The sequence below is a fragment of the Colobus angolensis genome, unplaced genomic scaffold (genome assembly GCF_000951035.1).
Source record: "Colobus angolensis palliatus isolate OR3802 unplaced genomic scaffold, Cang.pa_1.0 Scaffold171, whole genome shotgun sequence".
Lineage (NCBI taxonomy): Eukaryota > Metazoa > Chordata > Mammalia > Primates > Cercopithecidae > Colobus > Colobus angolensis.
The window spans coordinates 1372385-1395110 of record NW_012114833.1 but is presented as its reverse complement, the minus strand read 5'-3'; the positions used below and the strand labels follow the sequence as shown (position 1 = coordinate 1395110).

The 22726-nt window shown below is 58.1% G+C and overlaps 2 protein-coding genes across 2 annotated transcripts in view; one reads left to right on the top strand and one right to left on the bottom strand.

Moving 5' to 3' along the window:
- The window catches only part of SMTN (smoothelin), a 23478-nt gene extending 4401 nt beyond the window's left edge, over nt 1-19077 (top strand). The window contains 22 exon segments of the mRNA XM_011938342.1: nt 2425-2573; nt 2973-3066; nt 3159-3237; nt 3332-3429; nt 4163-4483; nt 4572-4644; nt 5272-5343; nt 5425-5562; nt 5565-5638; nt 5640-5946; nt 6138-6310; nt 8236-8328; nt 9766-9918; nt 9997-10072; nt 11200-11364; nt 11461-11523; nt 11736-11805; nt 13110-13283; nt 13529-13646; nt 14214-14365; nt 15344-15508; nt 18771-19077. Of these exon segments, the coding sequence (XP_011793732.1) occupies nt 2425-2573; nt 2973-3066; nt 3159-3237; nt 3332-3429; nt 4163-4483; nt 4572-4644; nt 5272-5343; nt 5425-5562; nt 5565-5638; nt 5640-5946; nt 6138-6310; nt 8236-8328; nt 9766-9918; nt 9997-10072; nt 11200-11364; nt 11461-11523; nt 11736-11805; nt 13110-13283; nt 13529-13646; nt 14214-14365; nt 15344-15488 (2787 nt within the window). The 3' untranslated portion in view covers nt 15489-15508; nt 18771-19077.
- A 178-nt stretch (nt 19078-19255) lies between these two features.
- On the bottom strand, nt 19256-21929 carry LOC105509197 (selenoprotein M). The gene is given in 5 exon segments (XM_011938341.1): nt 19256-19605; nt 19685-19763; nt 20106-20140; nt 20361-20396; nt 21801-21929. Coding segments are annotated over 5 exon segments (438 nt in total). The 3' UTR covers nt 19256-19446.
- Between the last annotated feature and the right edge of the window lie 797 nt (nt 21930-22726).

Genomic DNA, 22726 nt, shown 5'->3' with positions numbered 1-22726 from the left:
CAGAGAGTACACGGAGAGCCGGCCCCCCAGGGGGAGGAAGCACCCTCTTTCCTCCCGGGAGAATTTCACTGGGCAGTTTCGGAAACCGCCCCATCCCCTTCCCCTTCCCCCTCAGTAGACAATGGCACTTTGTACTTCCTTCCCTCCCTCCCACAGCTCCCTCCTTACACAGCGGTGGGGCCTGGGAGGGTGGAACAGAGGAGACACTGTGGTCCAACCTTTGCCTCCAGGCCCAAAGGTAAGGGTCGTGCCAGAGGGTGACCAGTGGAATGAGGTTGTCAGTCCCCAGCCTTGCCCACCCACTTTGGGGGATCAGAGGGAGGCTCCCATTTTCCAGATGGGGACACTGAAGCTCCAGGGGTTGTGTCATAGAGGTGGCCAAGTTCCTACATCAGACTTTTGTCAGGGACAAGGACCCTATCTCAGAGCGCAGAACACTGAGAATGGGGACCTAGGAGACAAAAGGCTAGCCCTTGTCCCTCTGGGCCTCTTTATCCTCTGTACAGAAGGGGCTGGACTCTCTGTGCCCTCCAGCCCCCGGTCTCCAAATGTACCACAGGAGGCTCTAGGCCTGAGACAGCCAGGACCAGGGGCTGGAGAGTGAGCCTCATTCCCCCTGCCTCTGCTATAAGGTCTCCTTAGGCCTCAGAGCATCTCTAGTCCAGGCTAGAGGGGTCTCCAACACAGTGCCAGGATCCCTGAGGTCCCCACCATGACAAACAGACCCCAAGAGCAGAGCTATCCTCAGTCTAGTGCAGGCCCTGGAGTCAGAGAGACCTGGGTTCAAATCCTGGCTCAGGTCGTTTGACCATGAGCAAATCACATCTCCCTGGACCTCAATCTCCTCATCTGTCAAATGGGAATAACACAGTATCTAGGGTTTTTGTGGGTTTAGGACAAGTAGGGGGCTCAGCACAGGGTTCAACCCACAGGCTCTCCATAAATGTTGCTGATGCCTCGGGATATGCTGCCCTTCCCATTTGCCCTCTCGTCTCTCTCCCTCCCCCTGACTGGCTAGAACCAAGTATGGGGGTGATGCTTATTGCAACTCCAGCTATGTACAGGAGAACCCAAGTCACTGTTCCCAACCCCACCCACTGGCAAATGAGAAAACCAAGACGCAGAGAGTTTAAGGGTTATGCTCCTGATCACCCAGCCAAGCTGGAACCAACTGGGGGCTCTGGCCTGAGTTTCGGGGGGCCTTCTCATAATTCCTCAGGAATGTGGAGCCTGGAGGGCTCTTCCCCCAAGACTCTCCCTGCTCTCTTCAGACTAGGACAAGCTAGCTCATGGCTGAGTTGGGCCAGCCCACACTCCCTGCTGAAAACTATCTCCATTCCATCCCCACCCTTGCCACCTGGCCTTCCCACTAAGCAGAAAGGAATGATAGGAGGGTGCTAAAAAGGGAGATGATAGAGGGTTCTTTGACCCTACCCCTGAATGATTTGGGGGGTGGGGACAGAGGAAATCACCCCGCCTTCACTGGCTCCCGTCTGGTTATCAGACCCACACTGGAGGCTTATCTCTGCCACTATCTTCCAGGGGAACCCTGGGCCAGTCCTCTCTCCCTTGAGCCACGGAGGATCTGTAGGGGGTGGCTCTACATGGTGGAGGTGTGGGAGAGGCAACAGGATTGGCTGACTCACTCCAGAGAAGGTGTTCTTTCCTGAACCTGGTTAGACCAGTCACCCCCAATTTCCTGGGAACTGAGGGGCTAAGAACCTGGCAGGAGCACCTATCACCCAGGGATGCCCTCTCTAAGGCCCTGGGGTGGCCCCTAGTGCCAGCCACCTCATATGTCTGGGGAATTGGTCCTCCCACTCTGCACCCTGGCTCCTTTGATGGTGGCTAGGGCCAGGCCAGTGCAGTGGGGACAATAGCCCTCAGCCAGGCAGGACTCCTGAGCACCTGCCCTCAGTTTCCCCATCTGTGGATGAAGCAGTCAACCCCCAGGTGGGCTGTGGTGTTTGGTCACTAGACCATGGGAGCCTCCCTTGCTCAGAGGGTAGACTTCAGCTCTCACCTTTCCCTTTAGGGACCCTGTTAGTAGCTCATAGGGTGGCCTTCCTCCTCCTCCTCCTGCAGTAGCTCCCTGGCTTTTGGGGATCTGGGCTCTGAGGGGCAGGAATCGAGTTGTAGAAAGGAGTGCCTGGCTTGGCATCTGGCACAGGTGGGCAGTTTCTGGCTGTTCACTCAGTCGTGTGCTCTGTGAACCACAATGCAAAGTGGGCTCCCCAAGAGCACTGAAACAGTGGGCTGGGTCTACCCCCGAGACCCTGCGTGGGCAGGCAGGCACGTGAAGAGCTTGGGACAGAGGGAGTGGACACAGGCCACATATTGTGCCCCAGGCAGAGCCTGTGGGCAGCTGGTGCCAGCCCTCCGCCCCTGGCAGCCAAAATGACTTGCCTCTCGCCCCCGCTGCAGCTGGAGGCCACAGCAGATCTGGCAGAGCGGCGGCGCATCCGCTCAGCCATCCGGGAACTGCAGCGGCAGGAGCTGGAGCGCGAGGAGGAGGCCCTGGCATCCAAGCGTTTCCGTGCTGAGCGGCAGGACAACAAGGAGAACTGGCTGCAGTGAGTAGCGGAGGGTGGAACATGCGGGTGAGAGGGTGAGTGTGCGCCCCAGCTCAGCTCATGTGTGCAGGCAGGCGTGAGCACACAAGTGTATCTGTGGACTGCATGTGCCAATGGCAGTACGTCCACACACGCTTCTGGAAAAACAGGGATGTTTGTGGGCATGGAGCATGTACTGATTGTGGCGTCGCGGCCTTGCTGGTGTAGACGGCACGTCTGAGTGCGTGGTATTAGTGCCCATGTCCATGGGCATATGTGTATCAGTGTGCAGTCAGGGTGTGCACAGCCACATGCCCTTCTACCAAGGTTCTGGGTACTCTGTTCTGGCTCCTACCCTTAGCCCACATCCTCCACGACCTGGCCATGGCAGTGGTGGTTACAGTCATGATGTCTCTGCAGCTCTCAGCAGCGGGAAGCTGAGCAGCGGGCTGCCCTGGCACGGCTGGCAGGGCAGCTGGAGTCCATGAACGATGTAGAGGAATTGACTGCACTGGTGAGGCCCAGGCTGGGGCAGGGGATGGGGGCAGGGCAGGTGAAGTCCTGGATTCCACAGCCCAACACCCGCAGCCTGCCTGTCACCCACAGTTGCGAAGCGCTGGTGAGTATGAGGAGCGCAAGCTGATCCGAGCTGCCATCCGCCGCGTACGGGCTCAGGAGATTGAGGGTATGTGGCCTGTCCCGGCCCCACCCCTGCCCTGCTGTCTGCTGTCCACAGCACCTCCCCACTACTCACCTGACACTTGCTCCTTCCCTTCCAGCTGCCACCTTGGCTGGGAGGTTGTGCAGCACCCCTCCCAACAGTGGCTTAAGAGAGGACAGCAAGGGGCGAGTGGCGCACAGGCTGGAACAGTGTGAGGTAAGGAGGGTGGGAGGGTGGCCCAGTGTCCTGTGCCCATGGATGCCAGTAGCACAGAGCACCTGTGTGTCTTTGCTAGGCTGGTATTTGACCATAAGGGGCCCACCCCTGCCATCCAGCCTCTATTCAGCAGCCAGAGGGATCTCCCGGAAATGCAAATCCGGCCCTGGCACCTCCCCTGCTTCAACCCATCCCAGGGCTGCCCCTCACCCTCAACACAGCCCACATCTTTACCTTGGCTTATGGGGCCTGCATGTCAGACCCCAGCTGTCTCACAGTTCACTCTCTGTTCTCCAGAGAGTGTGGGTGAGAGGTCAGGCCATGCAGGTTCCCTAAGTGGCCAGCAGAGGCCGCTGGGTCCACAGTCCTGGCAGGACCCCACTCCCACTCCAGATGAACCAGGCTGAGGCCAGGGGTCAGGAACCTCCACTCCAGGGATCTATTAAGGCTCTCGTCCCCAGTAGGTCTCCTGCCATACCCACCCACTGACATCAGGACCTGGTTCTCTCTGAACCCCTTTGGCTAGGTAGTGCCAAGAGATTGGGAAGTGGTGATCAGAGACTGCCCTTAGCGTGTCATTGCCAGTGCTTGCGCAGGTGTGCCTATAGGAAGCCATGCCCCACCACTCTGCTTTGCATGCCCTTCCCTGGGCACTTGCCAGCCTGGCCCTCAGTAGTGGGGTTGGCACTCGAGGCCTAGGGAGCCTTGGTTATATCCTATGGGTCCCTTACAGGTGCCAGAGCCAGAGGAACAGGAACAGCAGACAGAGGTCTCAAAGCCAACTCCCACCCCTGAAGGCACCAGCCAGGATGTGACCACAGTGACACTCCTGCTGCGAGCCCCACCTGGGAGCACATCCAGCTCACCTGCCTCACCCAGCAGTTCACCCACTGCTGCCTCTCCTGAGCCTCCACTGGAGCCTGCCGAGGCCCAGTGCCTTACAGTCGAGGTTCCAGGTGCCCCAGAGCCACCCCCTAGCCCACCCAAGACCACCAGCCCTGAGCCTCAGGAGTCTCCAACGCTCGCCAGCACTGAGGGCCAGGTGGTCAACAAGGTGAGTCTGGGTGAGGGGCAGGGATGCCAGGCATGTGAGCAGGTCTGGGAGTCAGGCCTTGCTCATGCTGTGTTCTTCTCCCTTGCAGCTTCTGTCTGGCCCCAAAGAGACCCCTGCTGCCCAGAGCCCCACCAGAGGCCCCTCTGACACCAAGAGAGCAGGTGAGGGTCCCAGCAGGGGTAGTCACAGGCATCTGCCTTCCCCTCCCCCAGCCTCCCTTTCTCTGCCTAGAGAATGGGCTCTTGTGCCTGGCAGCTGCAGCTTCCTCAGGTCCAGGCAGTCCCTGATACTGCACCCCACCCCTGAAGTGTCCCCGCCCCTAACTAGGCCCACATCGCCCTCCACCCCCATGGTTAGAGGCCTCCCCTGCAGCCTTGAAAGGCAACGGGCCTCAGGCACATTCTTCTCCCCAATAAGGGAGTCCACCCATCTCCCAGCTGGAGCTATGGGCAGCACTGGCCAGGGGGGCTGTCCCCCCTCCCCATCTGCAGGAAGGATCTGGGCATCCTTCCTCCAACCTAAGCCTCTCCCGGCCCCGAGGAGTGTTCCAAGTCATCCTAGGGTCAGTGTGGGAGGGGAAAAGGTGCCTGTAGGAGAGATGCCGCCGAGTGGGGATGCCGGAGTGTGGGAGATCCAGGAGGGGATGGAGAGGTGGGGTGGGAGTTGAGTATAGGAAAGGGTGGGAGGCTAGGGAGGTGTAGAGGAGAGGATTATGAGAGTTGGACCCCCACTATCCCCTGTCTTTTCCCTTTCCCCACATGGCCATCACCCCCTCCCCAACCTGCCAGACGTGGCTGGACCCCGACCCTGCCAACGCTCCCTGTCGGTGCTCAGCCCCCACCAGCCAGCCCAGAACCGAGGTACTACTTATTCTCACCCTGCCTAGGACCTGGGCAGACCCTGTCCCACCCGGTCGCTGACAGCCCTCCTGTTCCTTCTAGAGTCCACCCCCCTTGCCAGCAGACCTTCCTCGTTCCAGCGGGCTGGCTCTGTGCGGGACCGTGTCCACAAGTTCACATCTGATTCTCCTACGGCTGCTAGGCTCCAGGATGGCACATCCCGGGCTGCCCTAAGTCCCCTGACCCCCGCAAGGCTCATGGGCCCCTCTCTCACCAGTACCACCCCTGCCTCCTCCTCCAGCGGCTCCTCCTCTCGGGGCCCCAGTGATACCTCCTCCCGGTTTAGCAAGGAGCAACGAGGAGTAGCCCAGCCCCTGGCCCAGCTTCGAAGCTGCTCCCAGGAGGAGGGCCCCAGGGGGCGGGGCTTGGCTCCCAGGCCCCTTGAAAACGGAGCAGGGGGGCCTGTGGCACGTTCAGAGGAGCCTGGTGCCCCATTGCCCGTAGCCGTCAGCACTGCCGAGCCAGGGGGCAGTATGAAGACTACATTCACCATCGAGATCAAGGACGGCCGTGGCCAGGCCTCCACAGGCCGGGTGCTGCTGCCCACAGGCAACCAGAGGGCAGGTAGGCCCCCCAAATGCCTCCCCAGTGGGGATGAGTGCCTGCAACCGCACTTCTGCATACAGGACAGGTGCTGCGGCCAGAGCTCAGGGTGTCTCCAAAGGGTGTGCTGGGAGCGAGGGCACTATCAACCTTGTCTGGCACTGCCCTCACTCCACCTAATCCTCCTGACAGCTGCCTTTCTCCCCACTCAGAACTGACACTGGGGCTGCGGGCGCCCCCGACCCTACTCAGCACCAGTAGTGGGGGCAAGAGCACCATCACTCGTGTCAACAGCCCTGGGACCCTGGCTCGGCTAGGCAGTGTCACTCATGTCACCAGCTTCAGCCATGCCCCCCCCAGTAGCCGAGGAGGCTGCAGCGTCAAGGTGAGCCCCTCCTCACCCCACCAGTCTCACCATCCGTCAGCCTCACATACACTGCTTCAGGGTGTTGGGCTAGTAGGGTTCCTCTGCTCCTCCCCTACTGCACACACAGAGAAACCGAGGCCCAGAGAGGGAAGGTGGCTGCTCACAGACCACGGCCAGTCGGTGGCAGAGCTAAGGCCAGACCCTAGTGTATCAGCCCCTAAGTGTGTCAGAAGCTTACTCTGTACTGGTGTTAAACATCCTGGATGCTGATCTCTGATCCTTTGTCCGAAATTTGTTGGTTCATTCCTGGTGAACAGATGGGGAAACTGAGGCTCAGAAGGTGGTGAGGGCTTGCTCCCCTCTTCCTGTGGCAGCCCCAGTGCCCCTGTGCCCACCCACACTGGACATCAGCCCCGAGGTATAGAGCAGCTCACCTGCTCATCGAAGATCAGCCTGGCCCATTAGGAGATTGGAGATTAGCGATTAGCATCTGCGTCAACCCCCCTGTGGGGGTTGGGCAGAAGCTGGAACAGACAGGCAGGGGGGCGCCAATCAGGTGAGGCAGAAGCCTAGCAGGTGCCTTGGGAACTGAATACGCAGCACGCTTCCATTATTAATTCCCAAGCCCAGGATCCACTAGCTGGGAGCTCAGCCAGGGAAGGGATCCCCAAGTGGGCCACCCGGCTACCCAGGTAATGGCCTCTGTGCTGAACCAGGGACTGAACGGGACTTTGGCTGAGGTGAGATGGCTAGGGCCAGCTTTGGGCCTTCTCATGGGAGACGGAGAGAGTGAGGGAAAGAAAGCACCCTTCCTTTCCAAAAAAGCAGGATCCAGCTGCGTTCTGACAAGGGATTGTGTAGGGTGGAGTAGGGGGACCAGCTGAGGCCCTTGAGGTGGATGGGAGGTGCTACAGTGAGACCTGGGTCTGACACCACTAACTTGCCTCAGTTTACTCATCTGGAACCAAAGAGGACAGGTGATGTGCTATAACATGCTTGCCCAAAGCCTGTGGTTGGATGTGAGCACCATGAGCAGGCCAGAGGGCTTTTATGTCAGACCAAGACACTTTTTGTAGCAGATCACTCAAAGTCCTGCCTCCCTGTGCCTCCATTTCCCCCATCTGTTCCAGCTGTCTAAAACAGCTGGAGTTAGGGTAAAGGGTAAAGGAGCGCAGGCTCTGGAGTCCAGCAGACTGATTCTCACAGCTAATGTACATGGTGGCTCAGGTCCATTACCTGTTCCCTGCCTCAGTTTCCCCACCTGTGAGGCATGGGGCCCTGATCTCAGTGATCTTCAGAACCCATGCAGTCTTACTGTGCTGCAGGCCTATGATTTCTGCAGGGCTAGAGCCAGGCCTGGCGATCTGCCTGCTTGGGCATGCCCCCCCTCCCCCACTGCCCCTTCCACGGAGGAGCCCAGAATAGGTTTCTATTTGGGCTGCAGCTCCAGCTGGCTGGTGGCGGGCTGGGAGGCAGGGGCGGGGCAGGCCCGCACTGCCCTTGCCTTTGCCCTCGGACCAGCTGCAAAGACTCAGACACTGTCAGCCAGAAGCAGCAGCCCCTGCCACTGCCCCACCATTACCCCCCATAGCGTCCCCACCAGCACCATGCCGGGGGTACCAGGGCCTGGGCCTGAACTGGCCTCAGCCCTTGAGGAGCAGTTGGGCCGGGCACTGGAGGAGCTGCGGGCGGTAGCTGAGGCAGGCCAGGCGGCAGTGACCCAGGCAGCCGAGGTAGCTGTAGCCACCGTGGAGCCGGTGGCCCGGGCAGCTGAAGAGCTGCGGGCAGAGAGAGCAGCACTGAGCCGGCGGCTGGATGCACTGAGCAGGCAGGTGGAGGTGCTGAGCCTGCGGCTGGGGGTCCCACTTGTATCCGGCCTCGAGCCTGAGCTGGAGCCCAGCGAGCTGCTCCTGGCTGCTGCCGACCCCGAGGCCCTCTTCCAGGCTGCCGAGGATGCTGGGACCCCTGTGGCCCACCCACCTGCCTTTAGCACCCGCCGCCGCTCCTCCACCGGCACCACCCGCAGCACTAGTCTTGTAAGTCCCTCTGGGTTGGCGGGGGGTGGGGGGGTTTAAGCCAGGCTCTGCCTCCGCTGTAACTTTAGATACGTCACCACCTTCTCTGAGCCTCAGTTTACCTATCTTTACAGGGGACTGGGGCACTAGTGCTGTAAGACTAGGGCAAGAGGGTGCCAGGCTCCAGCCCTGAGGCACACGTGGCAGCTGCCCTGGCAGCCCCTGGCATGACCCAGGCCCCAGCCCCCAGCTCCCTGCCGCCCTGCACCCTGGCTAGACCAAGCCTCCCTGAAACAGCTGCCACCTCAGCTCTCCTTACCCTTATAGCAGACAGAGAGGCCCTGCCAGGAGAGGAAGGGCCATAATAGTTGGCCTGGGGCCTTGTCTTCAAGGGGCTAGGGAGATGCCCTGGGAGGGCTGCAGGGCTGGAGACTCCTTAGAGGATGGTTTCCAGCAGGGGTGAGGCATGGGGAGGTGGTACAGAGGAGAGCTTCATAGAGGTCTTGGCTCAGGGCAGCCCCAGTCAGACACCTGGTCAGGAGCCTACGGGCCCCGGGCCAACCCCCTTGGCAAGGTGGCAGGCAGATGGGGGGCAACATGTGCTGCCTGGGCACTGGCCCAGGAGGACCCAGGCCTCGGGAACTGGCAGCACAGAGCAGAGCCTGCCTGGGAGGGGGCTGGGAACAAAGCAGCAAAATGAACTGAGGTTCAGGAATTAGGCTACTTTCAGCTCAGATCCCAGGCTGCGTCACACTTAGAGAGAGACTGTGGGCAAGTCAGTTAGCTGCCCTGAGCCTCAGTTTTCCCTTCTGTGTGTGTGTGTGTGTGTTTTGTTTTGTTTTTTCTGGTCTTGTTTTGTTTGCGACAAGGTCTTACTCTGTTGCCCAGGCTGGAGTGCAGCTGCGTGATCATAGCTCTCTGTAGCCTCTTAACTCCTGGGCTCAAGTGATCCTCCTACCTCAGCTTTCTGAGTAGCTGGGACTATAGGTGCACACCACCATGCGGAGCTAATTTTTTATTTTTGTTTTTGTAGAGATGTGGTCTCGCTATGTTACCCAGGTTGGTCTCAAACTGCTGGCAACAAGTGGTCCCTCCCTCCTCGGCCTCCCAAACTGTTGAGATTACAGGCATGAGTCACTGCGCCCAGCCTTCCCTTCTGTTAAATAGGGACAGTAAAATCCCTAGTGCTTATACAACATTACTATGGACTGGAAATCATCATTATTATTACTATCCATTGTATTAATACAATTCTGGGTACATGGGAAGCCCTACAACAAGGCTGTCAGTGCCTCTTCCCTGACTGGCGCTGACATGGCCATCTTTGGGCAAGCAGGCTGGCAGGCTAGCGGTGATTTCCAAGGCATGCCAGCAACCCTAGGATCTGCTCCCCTATCCATTGGGGACATGGATGCCCCTGCCCCTGCTTAAAGTCCATGCCCTCTCTCCACCCTGCAGATGGAACCAGAGCCAGCAGAGCCTCCCTCTGCAGCAGTGGAAGCAGCCAATGGGGCCGAGCAGACCCGAGTGAACAAAGCACCAGAGGGGCGGAGCCCTCTGAGCGCTGAAGAGCTGATGACTATTGAGGACGAAGGAGTCTTGGACAAGATGGTATGGCCAGATCTGGTGGGCTGGGGGTTGGCAGAGGCCAACAGGCACCAGGTAGCCAATGATGGGCTCTATATGCAGCTGGATCAGAGCACGGACTTTGAAGAGCGGAAGCTTATCCGGGCTGCACTTCGTGAGCTCCGACAAAGGAAGAGAGGTAGAGAGCCAATTGCCCTACCCTAGATCCAGCTGCCCCATTCCCCAGCTGCTCCCCTCATACTCTGGGGTCCATTTGTGGATACCCCAGCTTAATAACTGCCCTACCCAGCTTCTCCTTCTCTAGATCCAGCAGTTCCCTTGGCTATTCCCCGCTGGATCCAGCTGTTCCCTTCCCTAGCTCCTCTCTCCCGCTGGCGACCCCAGTTATTCTTCCCAACCAGCTTCTCTTCTCCTTCCTAGACCCAGACACTCCCTCCCGCAGCTACTGTCTCCTTGGATCCAGTTGCCTCTCAAAGTACTGTCAACGACTCCTTCCCTGAATCCAGATACTCCTTCTCCCTGCTGCTCCTCTCTCCCTGAAGTCCATTGATGGCCATCTTAGCCTCTGTCCCATCCAGCTTCCCTTTTTCTGGACACAGCTACTTCCTCCTCCAGATAGTTCTTCCCTGGACACATCTGTTCATTCTCTTAGATTCTGGGTTCAATTGCTTCTCCTCTCAAATACTCTCAATTACTCTTTCTCTGAATCTAGCTGCTTCTGCCAGGGTCCACTGATGGCCACTCCAGTCTCTATCTCTACCCACCTACTTCTGTTTTAAGCCCAGTTAACCCCCTTCACTAGCTTCTCTCCCAACTACTCTTCCCCTGGATCAGATTGCTTCTCAGCTCCCATCAATTGCTCCCTTCCTGGACCTAAATATTCCTGCCTCTCCAGCTGCTCTTCTCCAACCAAAGACCCACTGATGGCCCACTCAGCTACTTCCTCATTCAGCTTCTCCTTTCTTGGACTCAGCTACCCCCTCACTAGATGTAGATACCTCTCCTGACTTAGCTACTCGTTTCTATAGAAACTCCCTTCTTGGATCCATACCCCTTTGAGTTTAGCTATTCCGTATTCTCTAGTTTCTGCCTGAGTCCATCAGCTCCTTCCCACACTCAATTCCCTGTCAAGTTATGGCTGTCCCCTCACCCCAGCTATTCCTAGAGAGGCCCTTGTTACCTGTGTCATTCATGTTTCTAACAAGCCATCCTCCACCCCATCTTGTGTGCCCCATGCACCTGTGCATCTGTGCTGTGTGGGCATTGGTGGCCCTTTTGTGCTTGCACGGGGCATCACCTGCCCAGACCAGCGGGACAAGGAGCGGGAACGGCGGCTGCAGGAGGCACGGGGCCGGCCAGGGGAGGGCCGCGGCAACACAGCCACTGAGACCACCACGAGGCACAGCCAGCGGGCAGCTGATGGCTCTGCTGTCAGCACTGTTACCAAGACTGAGCGGCTCGTCCATTCCAGTAAGGGGCCACATAGGGCCCAGGGCTCAGGGTGGGAACACATCCTCCCCCGGCCCCCTACGCCTTTCACATCCTTCTCATCCCCTGCCCCTGCAGATGATGGCACACGGACGGCCCGCACCACCACAGTGGAGTCAAGTTTCGTGAGGCGCTCGGAGAGTAAGGCCACCTGGCGTCGCCCTGTGCCTGCCTGCCTGCCTGTCCGCCCACCTCCTCCAGCTCTTCCTTGAACTCTCTCTCCATGTCTTCAACCGTGCCGTCACTTTCTTTTCTCTGCCTGTGGCTATCGCCATCCCTCCATACAGCCTCCCATCCCATCTCCCGATGTCCAGCCCCACCCCTCACCTGGTGCCCCTTCCCCTTTTCTGCAGATGGCAGTGGCAGCACCATGATGCAAACCAAGACCTTCTCCTCTTCCTCCTCATCCAAGAAAATGGGCAGGTGAGCACCAGCACCCAATCCCTGACCATAGAGGAGTCAGTGCCACAGGGAACCTAACTGCAAACTCATTTTACAGAGGGGTAGGCCGGGCACAGTGGCTCTTGCCTGTAATCCCAGCACTTTGGGAAGCTGAGGCAGGCGGATCACTTGAGGTCAGGAGTTCGAGACCAGCCTGGCCAATATGGTGAAACCCCATCTCTACTAAAATTACAAAAATTAGCCAGGCGTGGTGGCAGGCACCTGTAATCCCAACTACTGGGGAGACTGAGGCACAAGAATCACTCGAATCCGGGAGGCGGAGGTTGCAGTGAGCCAAGACCACTCCACTGCACTCCAGACTGGGCAACAGAGCGAGACTCAGTCTCAAAAATAAACAAACAAATAAATAAATAAATAAAAAAAAGAGGTAGACTGGGATGCTGGGAGGTAACAGGTCTATAAGCCAGGGAGGGGCAAAGTGAGAGTTAAGGATCCTGCTCCTTTTGGGATCTCATTTTATTCTTAACCACACCACAGGAGAGGTGGATGTTCAGGGAGGCCAGTGAGTTGCTTAGGGGTTCACATCTCTGAGTGGCCATAATAGCATTGAAGCCTTAGAGAGGCCTACCTACCACACTGAGCTGCCTGGTGGCACTGCCACTTGCCAGTATCTGCAAACCATGTCCCAGGTCACAGAGCACCTTTATAGCTTAGCCCCATGAGGAAGGAGGGCACCCGCATGTAACAGAGGCTGTTGGGGCTGGCAGAAAGCAGGAACAGGATCAGAATCCAGGATGGGAACCAAAGGGGTCCAGGGACTCTGAGTCAGAGAGACCTTGTTCAAGTTCTAGTTCCAGCGATCATGTCCTCTGAAATCTTAGGCAAGTTACTGCCAGGGGTCTCAGTTTCCTCACCTTTAGTGGAATTGGTAAGGCCCCTCCCTGCTCTTGTGAAGTTTAAAATGGCACACAGGAAAGGATCAACAGAGATGAATTATTATTATGTTAGTCGTCATTTTTATTAGCGGATAGTGCCCAGAAGCTGAACTCACCTGTAACTTGAGGGTACAATGAGCCTTCTCAGAGAACTGCTCATGGGTGGGGGAGGGGGAGGGGGAGGCGGAAACCCGTTGAAAACCTTGCTGTCATTTGAGCTTCAGTGAACTCTAAAATGGGTGTGATGAGGACGCCTCCCTCCCTGGCAGGCGTTTGTGGCAGTGGAGATACTAGTGTGCCACAAGACACCCTCTCCTCCTCGCGAGTGGTGGCCCAGACTGGGGAGCAGCCCTCTTCTCCCTGCCTAACATGCGCCTCCCCAACCCCTAGCATCTTCGACCGCGAGGACCAGACCAGTCCACGGGCCAGCAGCCTGGCGGCGCTCGAGAAACGCCAGGCCGAGAAGAAGAAAGAGCTGATGAAGGCGCAGAGTCTGCCCAAGACCTCAGCCTCCCAGGCGCGCAAGGCCATGATTGAGAAGTTGGAGAAGGAGGGCGCGGCCGGGTGAGCTGCAGAAGTGGGCTGGGCAGTGGGGGGCGGGGCTTGATAGGCAGTGGGAGGCGGGGCTTGATAGGCAGTGGGGGGCGGGGCTTCATAGTTGGCCCGGCAGCGGCGGGAAGAACGCGCGGCTAGATCTGTGGTGCAAAGGCCCGAAGGTCACGGAAGGCGGGACCTGGGATCCACTGGGTGGGCCCACCGAGGCACGCCCATTATAGTCTTGTGACCTGGTCCTGACACTGCCCCTACAGCAGCCCTGGCGGACCCCGCGCAGCCGTGCAGCGATCCACCAGCTTCGGGGTCCCCAACGCCAACAGCATCAAGCAGATGCTGCTGGACTGGTGCCGAGCCAAGACTCGCGGCTACGAGGTGAGCCCCGGGAGGCTGGGGGCCTGGAGGCCTCCCCAGACCCCAGCTCAGCACCCCCCTCTTAGCAGAGCTCCTTTTATTCCCCAGTACACTTCCCGCCACTGTGTGGCCTCACAAGGAACATGGAAAGGCTCTTGGGGTGAGGAAACTGAGGCTCAAAGAGGACACAAGACAAGCCCTAGATTCCAGCATCAGTGATGAAGTAATAGGGCCTCTTGAGTGGTGGGCAGGGTTCAAGGCTGGATCCCACTCTTGGAGTCCCCTCCTTGCTGCTCTGTAGGAGGCCCTGAGCCAATTTCTCTAAAGGAGGGAAGGAGTGATGAGGCATGACCATGGCCTTAGCTGCGGGGTGCTGGGCCTCTCAGTAGCTCTGTCCCTCGAAATCACAAATATGGGAGTTGACAGACTGACTTGGAGGAGGCTCGTGTTCCAACTATTCGCTCATTGTGCAAGCTACAGGGCCTCTCTGTGCCCAGCGCCCTAGGTCTGGAATACCAGAATGCTGAGGGGTAGACAGCAGCGGGGAGTTGCCCCCAGGGTCCTGACCCGTCCTCTTACGGCTTATAGCATGTCGACATCCAGAACTTCTCCTCCAGCTGGAGTGATGGAATGGCCTTCTGTGCCCTGGTGCACAACTTCTTCCCTGAGGCCTTCGACTATGGGCAGCTTAGCCCTCAGAACCGACGCCAGAACTTCGAGGTGGCCTTCTCATCTGCGGAGTAAGTGTGGGCCCTGGCCCTGCTAATACTGCTGCACATCTGGGGCTGGACATCGGGACCAGGCCCAGTTGCCCTGAGAACCCCTGGAGCAGGCTGGCCACTTGGTCAGTCAGCAGCTGAGACCCCCTTCCCCAGAGAGTCCCCGTCCTTCTCCATCCCCGCCCACCCGCTGCTGAGGGTGCCAGGTGCCCGCCGGAACGAAGGAGCCACAGGCCGGCCTACCAGCCCGGGCCAAGGCCCACCAGGTGGCCCTGTCCATATCCCCTCCATCCTCCCTCTGCCCCCTTCTCTCTCTCTCTCCCTTTCTCTGTCTTGCTCTCCTCCCACTATCACCAGAGCTTCCTGCTCCCACGGGATCCCGGCTGGAGATTCCAAAAGGAGGCTCCTGGCCCAGGCACCGTGCCCGCCCAGCCTATATAGTGCTGCCAGAGGCTTATATAGGACCTCAGCAAGCCCTCCACTTTGGAATCGTTGCCCCGTCTGCTCACCTCACCCTCAGCACCCTTCTCCATCTGTCTTCCCTTCTCTCCCCTTTTCTTTCTGGTTTCCCTCAAATTTCTTCCTCTTCCTCCTTCTCCTCCTCCCACCACCTCCTCTCACGCCTCCCTCACCCCCTCTCCCCGGGGCACAGCCCTCCTCTCCAACCTTGGTGCCAACGCCATTTACCCCACCCCGCGTTCCCGCTTGCCCCTAGAGTTCTCTGCACCTGTGACTGGTTTGGCCCCCACCCCTGTCTGCATTGCACACCATTAGTGATGGGTAGTGAGCGGCACGCCCACAGTGGGGAGGCGGCATGCGGGGGGCTGGCAGACTGCAGCACTGGAATCGTAATTGAACTCATGTCTCTGTATGTGTGTGTATGTGTGTGTGTCTGTTTCCTCCCCTCTCTCTTCTCTGCCTCTTCCCTCTCTTCCCCACCTGGGGCCCTGGCCTCCTGCCCCCGTCCCCCACCCCTTCCCGGCCCCCTACCCTCCCCAGGACCCATGCGGACTGCCCGCAGCTCCTGGATACAGAGGACATGGTGCGGCTTCGAGAGCCTGACTGGAAGTGCGTGTACACGTACATCCAGGAGTTCTACCGCTGTCTGGTCCAGAAGGGGCTGGTAAAAACCAAAAAGTCCTAACCCCTGCTCGGGACCCCACGGTGAGAAACGCCGCCTCTCCCACCTGCCCCATTTCACCAGACTGTGCTCAGCAAGGCACAGAGAGGGTCCAGGGAGGCGGGTGCGAGAAGTAAGGGGGGCATTTAGTCAAGCCAGACATAGCCCTGTCTTCTGGCAGTTCAGGGCCCAGCAGGCGAGACCATTCTAAATGGGTGGTGATGACCCAGGTGAGCAGCACTGTGATGGGGGAAGCCCAGGGGAGGTGGCTGACCCAGGCTGCAGGTCTGGGCCCCCCATCTGAAAAAAGTGCAAACTAAGCTGGGATCTGAACAAGTTCACACTAAAGGAGGGAGAGGGAGTTCCAGGCAGAGGGATCAGCCTAGGCTTAGCAGGGCAAGAGAGCTGGAGAGTGCAGCACACCAGGAAGGGAAGAAACTTGAGTCTGGATATGAGGGAGGAGGAGGGGGCCACAGTTAGAAGTTTGACCTTCAGGCCGAGCACAGTGGCTCATGCCTGTAATCCCAGCACTTTGGGAGGCCAAGGCAGGCAGATCACGAGGTCAGGAGTTTGAGACCAGCCTGGCCAACATGATGAAACCCCATCTCTAGTAAAAATACAAAAATTAGCTGGGCGTGGTGGCGCACGCATGTAATCCCAGCTACTTAGGAAGCTGAGGCAGGAGAATCACTTGAACCCAGAAGGCAGAGGTTGCAATGAGCCTAAATCATGCCACTGTACTCCAGCCTGGGTGACAGAACGAGACTCTGTCTCAAAAAAAAAAAAAATTTGACCTTCCTCCTGAGGACAACAAGAGTTATAAAAGGTTTCCAAACAGAGGAGGGATGGATGTAGCATTCTAGGACCTTCCTTGGATGAGGCTTGGACGAGAGATGGGATGGACTAGATGGCTGGAATAGCTTAAGAGCGAGAGAGACAGGCTTCCCAATAGATCTGGTTTGGAGAGGGAGAGGGAAGGTCAAGAAGTCTGCCAGGCTCCTATGTGGGCACTGGGGAGTTGGTGGTGCCATACTTCAAAGTGGGGAGCTCAGGAGCAGGACCAGTTCAACAGGAAGATGTTTCTGGCTGGGGGTTCTGGATCCTAGGCCAGCTGTGGCATTTCCTCTGTGGTCATCTCACCTCAGTACCAAAGTAGAGAATTCAGATCCTGAACTAACTACCCCATTACAGACGAGGAGCTCAGAGAGAGAGATGGGCTAAGACTGTCCTGGGGGTGGGAGGGAGAGGGAAGATGGTTAGTTCAGAGGTGGGGCCAGAAACTGGGACTCCAGACTCCCCACTTAGTAGCTGTTTTCCTTGCCCCATCACTGCGTTCCCGCCCATTTTGTAGAGAGGATTGAAAATAGAGGCCCAGAAGGAGCAAGGGGATTGGCTGAAGGAATGTGAGTCAGTGACAGGTAGGGGCACACTCAGATGCCCCTCGGGACCTAGAGCCATTATGGGGGGCAGTCCACATGTGCACACACACACTCAGAGAAGGAGCACAGATGAGGGGAGGATGGGCTTGGTGCTATCTCCAGATCATATATGGACTTAGGAGCTGCTGCCCAACAAGCCAGCTTGGAGGGAGAGGGGCCCAGCCCAGCCCTGATCCAGTTGGAAAGTGTGACTCAGCCGTGCTGTTGCTCAAGTTGCCTGGTGTTTGGCCTGTCACTGGGGCAGCCTGAGCCCTGAGCCCTGAGCCGTGAGCCCCAGTGTAAACAATGGCTTTATAAGGTCTCCAGGGAAGGGAGTAGGGGCGGGAGGGAGCACCAGGTTGGAGAGGGAGGTCAGGATCCCCGGGACAATAGCCACAGCTGGAAGAAGCTTCAGAGAGAGGCTGCCTCTGCATCATGGTACAGCTTGGGAAACAAGCCCGATATGGGATAGGGATGACCCCAGGGGCACGTAGCACATCAACAGCAGACCCAGAACCCTCTCACTCATCCTAAATTCTTGTAAGGTCTCAAATGAGATAGGGAATAACTGTCCTGTTCTAAAGAGGGGGAAACTGAGTCATAGAAAAGGGCCTTATCTAGCACCCACAACTGGTTAGGGATAGAGTCTGGACTAAAACAGAGGTGTTCTGCCTCCCAGGTTTCTTCTTGGAAGGAGTCCAGGTGAGTTGGGAGTAGGCCCAGCCCTACCACAGTTCTGAGTTTGTCCATAAGGGCACAAGATGGGAGGTGGTCTTGGGTTCTCAGGTGTCTTGAGAATAAGGAGGAATTCTTGCCATTATGCCTTTCCTGCCATAGGAAACTCATTCCGCAACATTGAATGCTTGCTATATGCCAGGTGTGGTAGATAGGAGAGAGCAAACAGGGATCAAGACAGAAGAGGTCTTGCTCTGGGGGTTGAGGGACAGGGGAAAAGGAGCCAAAGAGCAGACTCCAGCTTCAGAGCTCTGGGGGCTGTCAGTTGCTTAATAGGCACAACCCACTCACTCCAGAGTGGGGAAAAGGCTTTGCCAACACCCAGAACTAGGGGCCTGGGTCCCATGCAGCCTAACCTGCACTTACTAAACCGTGGGGCTTGAAACAAGTTGCTCCTCTGCTCTGTCACTCAGTTTCTTTATCTGTGAAGGGCAACTAGCATTCTGAAGGATGGCCAGAAGGGTGGTCCCACCCCTGAGCATGGTGTAGATGGTCCGTTAGTATTGGCTGGGATCCTCATCTGCCTCCCCTGCTCTACCCAAGGCAGGTGATAAGGGTTAGAGAACCCCTCTGCTGCCCACACATTCCCTGGCCTCCATCTCCAGCAGCAGGGTTATCCCTACCCCCTGTCAAAGAACAGGGGTCTGGGCCTCTCAACAGGAAGTACCGGGTCAGGCAGCTAGCAGACAATCATGGGGGGACCACAGGCTAACTAGAGTGAGAAATGTCCATAGAGAAAGATTGGCCACTGATGAAGCCCATTTGGATGCAAAGGTCCAGCTGAGAGGCTTCTACCAACTGAAGTGTGCCAGTGAGGGTGAGCAGAAGGCAGTCTCCAGGGAGAGCACGGGCAGGGTTAGGAGCCAGCTCCTCCCCAGGGTTGGAGGAAACAGACCCAGGACCTGCCTGACTGGGATGGGGCTCTCTTCTGCCATCTCCGCCTCCACCTGCCTAGCTCTGCTCCCCCGCCCCATCTACCTCCAGGCTTGAGTAGATGAAGCCAGGGGCTTCCTGCCTTCCTGGAAGGCTTTTCCCTGTCTGGAGTTTATGAAAGACCAGCAGGCAATGTGGCAATAAACAGACCTTGGGGCAGAGGGGCGCCACAGGAGGCGGGGCCGGCGCTGACATCCACCCCCGTACCCCATCCCTGCAGGATGCTAGTGGACTGTGTGCCCCTGGTGGAGGTGGAGGACATGATGATCATGGGCAAGAAGCCTGACCCCAAGTGTGTTTTCACCTATGTGCAGTCGCTCTACAACCACCTGCGGCGCCATGAACTGCGCCTGCGCGGCAAGAATGTCTAGCCTCCCTGCCCGTGTGGCCAGCCAGTGGCACGCTGCCGCCCCCACCCTCCGGGCACCGTCCCCTCCCTGTGCGCCCGCTCACCGCTGCCCTGTCTGTCGCGACACCCTCCCCCACATACACACGCAGCGTTTTGATAAATTATTGGTTTTCAACGATTCTGACTCCTCCCTGCGTCTCCTGGGGGTGGAGGGGGGGTTTGAATCGAAGGTGGCTCTGCAAGGTCTCCAACTCCAGCAGCCAGGCACTTGGGAATGCGAGGTCCCGCTGGGGTCCTCAGAGGTTCTTCTTCCGACCTCCCACCCCATTCCCCCGCAGCAACGAAGGAGTCGAGCCTCAGTTAAGGCAGGAGGGAATTTAGTGGAGCTGGGGAGGGAAGAAAGTGGGGTTGGGAGAACCTTTCATCCCTGCTGGCCCGGGGACGGGGCATCGGCCCTCAGCAAGAGAGGTATTCCCGGGATGCTGAGCGCTTCATTCTGTCTCCAGGACTCAGGCAGGGTGGTCCCAGCTCCGCCGCGCCCGCGGACCTACAGGTCAGCGTGGTCCGAAGTTTCCTCCGGGGGCCTAGCGGGCGCCCACACGTACTCGGGGGGCACCTGCGCGTCGGGCGCCGCCTTGCGGTAGAAGCCGAGCTCCTGCACCAGCGCGTTGATCTCTTCGCGGGTCATTTCACTGAGCGGTATGCGCTGAGGCGGAGGAGGGGCGGGGTCAGCAGGCTGGGTCTCGCCTCTGGCCTCGCCCCCAGCCCGCCTCCCACGGCCTCACCTCCAGTTCCTCGTAGCGGCGGCCCAGCAGCACGAGCTCAGGGTCGGCCCCAGGGAGGTGTTTCATCACCAGGTTGTGACTGGAGGTGGTGTTAAGGAGGGTGGTGGTGGGCAGAGGGAGGTAGTGGTTCCCGCAGGCTTACTGATGGGAACAGCATTGCCTCCATTGCTGAGCGCTTACTCTGTGCCCAGGTGGGGCCAGGGTCTCCGCTTATACGTGAGAAAATTAGGGTTCATTCTGTGGCAGTCATCACTAGTCAATCTCTCTTGCCCACCCAACATGGAGACCACCTCAGAATCCTCTGGGCGGCCGCTACCAATCAATTCCACTTGTCAGTTGAAAACCATCTGCCACCCCTTTCTTAAGTGGAGATTCTCCCAAGTGCCCACCCCATTTCCCCTCCCCCAGAACAGAAGGATACTAGAATGGAATGTCCTGGGTGACGAAAGCCTTCACCTGGGGAGGAACCAGAGCATCAGAGACCATGACCCCAGTCTCCTCGAGGTACAGACGGGACACTGAAGCCCAGTGAAGTCATAAAGCAAGTCAGGTGCAGGCTCCTGACTTGGGATCTTCCTAGGGATCCTCCCCCCCGCCCCAGTCATTAGGACCATGTTGCCCACTCCCCGAGAGGCTCAGGGGGAACAGAGCTAGGCACCTCTTCCTTCAAACTCACCTCCTTTAGGCGGTTCAGCTGTCATCCCCCACAGGTCTGGAGGGGGATAAAATGGGATAGGTCAGGAGTCCTTCACATTTATTCCAGCCACATCCCCAAAGCCATACATCCTTATCCCTGAGTTGGGTCGGTCTGTGAGTTATCCCTGGATCAGCAGTTCCCAAGGTGTGAAGGAAATGCTGGCCCCTTGTGGACAGAAGGGGGAACTGTGTATACAGCTGGGGAGACTCAGGCCTAGAGACACCAGGGGAAAAGAGCAAGGCCAGAGACCCAGAGTGTGCCTGCCAGCCTTGGGGCCTGTACATCCTACTGGCTGTTGACTGACTCCCAATGCCCAGGGGAAATGATCACCCTGCTCCTCTTAAGCAGTAGAGACCTGGGCTTGGCCTTTGATCCCTGAAATCTCACAGTGGAGGCAGACCAGAAGGAAGCACCTCAGAATGGCCCTGGGGGCCCCCATTAGAGACACCTACCATCTGGTCCCTACTCTACACAGGCAGACCTCACCCTGCCTGCCATCTGCGGCCCAGCCCCACAGACCATCTGCTTGCTTCCCTGACATGGGAGGGTGAGAGGACTCCTTCCTGCCTTCCCTGAGGAGACACCACCATCCAGCAGGAGTGCAGACGCCAGGACCACCCACTCCAGCCCTCCTTCATCCTACGCTCAGCCTTTTCCTTAGAGACAGGGTCTCACTATGTCCCCCAAGCTGGTCTTGAACTCCTGGGCTGAAGCAATCCTCCTTCCTTGGCCTCCCAAAGTGCTGGGATTACAGGGGTGCACCACCGGCACCCAGCCATTCTACACTCTTTTGTCAGAGCTGACAAAAAGCTCAGAGGGGGGCTGTGATGGTCAAAGTCACATAGCAAGACAGGGACTCCGAAAGGGAATTTCCTGGTAGGGGGAGGAAGGGAGGCTGCTGCAGAGTAAATGTTGGCAAACAAGTTCCCAACTCGGTTCCACCTCCGAGTTTGCCCCCTTCCCTGGCTCCTGCATATGGAAGGAGGCACCCAGAAACCCTTCTCTCCCCCCAGAAGAAGGAAAAGAGACTTTCTGGAACCTCAAGCCCTGGAACTGGGTGGGGGAGGAATTCCAGGAACATGAAGTCATGGGGGATGGGAAGTTGGGACAGGATTGGGAGTCATAGGCCACAAGAAGAGTTAGGAGACTGCTCTGTCAGTGTGTCTGGGTGTCCGCTGTCGGACCGGGTAGGGGGAGCTGGGGAAGGGTTCGGAGTTCAGGCCCCAAAGTCGGTGTCTCAGACCTCCACGGTGGATGCTGGGGTCATCTGGGGCTAGGGAACAGGAGGGACGGTCCCGGCGCAAGGGGAAGGCAGGGACTCGAGGTTCGAGGTGGTCCTGGGGTCAGGGCAGACGGTGCTCCCATGGGGCCGCAGGGTTGGGGGACGGTAGTGTCGGGGCTGGAGGCCGGCGTACTCACCTCTACCCGGGCGCGGGTCAGGCCGCTCAGACGATTCCAGTCCGGCCGGTAGGCAGTGGCGGCTGTGGCTGGGTCTACAAGCGCCGCGAGAAGCAGCAGCAGCGCCAGCGGAGGCAACAGGAGGCTCATCGGGACCCGACCGCAGGTGATGCGCAAACTGGAGGCGAACCTCCGAGTCGCTGCGCCACGTCTGGGCCTGCAGGCTGGCCCCGTCCCCGCCCCCACTCCCGCTAGAGGCCCAGCCCCGCTGGAGACCACGCCCCCAGCGATCGGTCTCCGCCCCGGGACTCCCCGCTGTTACCTCCCGGTTGCTCAGGGTGAGGTCCCGGCTCCTCCCTGGCCTTTGGGCCTTCACTTTCCCGGGTCCGAGAGTGTCCACGCTCCTTTTGTAGAGCGAGGATGTAGACGCTCCCACAGGATGCGGCCAGGCAGCGCCACCTCACGCCGGCAGAGGGTGCCGGCGAGACGCTGAGGGACACGGGAGTTTCTGAGCCAAACCTGCCACTTTAAGATAGGGAAACTGATAGGACATCCACGAAAAAAAAGGAAAGAAGGAAGAAAAAATAAGATAGGGAAACTGGACTTTCTAAGGACTCCTCGCTTTGGAGCGTGGGAGATGGAGAGTGAGGCTCGGTAGAGGGGGTGCGGCTTCTGGGAGCCACTGAGACCTACCAGCGTGCCTTCTACCATCCACAGCTACTGCTGAGCAGACTCTCTGTCCCGGGGTGAGGAAAGGAATTTGTTACTCAAAGGTGGGAAAATGCAAGGAGGGTTACAGCTGTTAGACCACAACAGGGTCTTAAATCAGCTGGGTTATATTTATGGAATCAGGATTTACTTTTTTTTTTTTTTTAATGTGGCTATCCAATTCAATTAAAAATCTTGTCTTTTTCAGCGCTACTCTGCAGTGTTACCTCTGTTATATA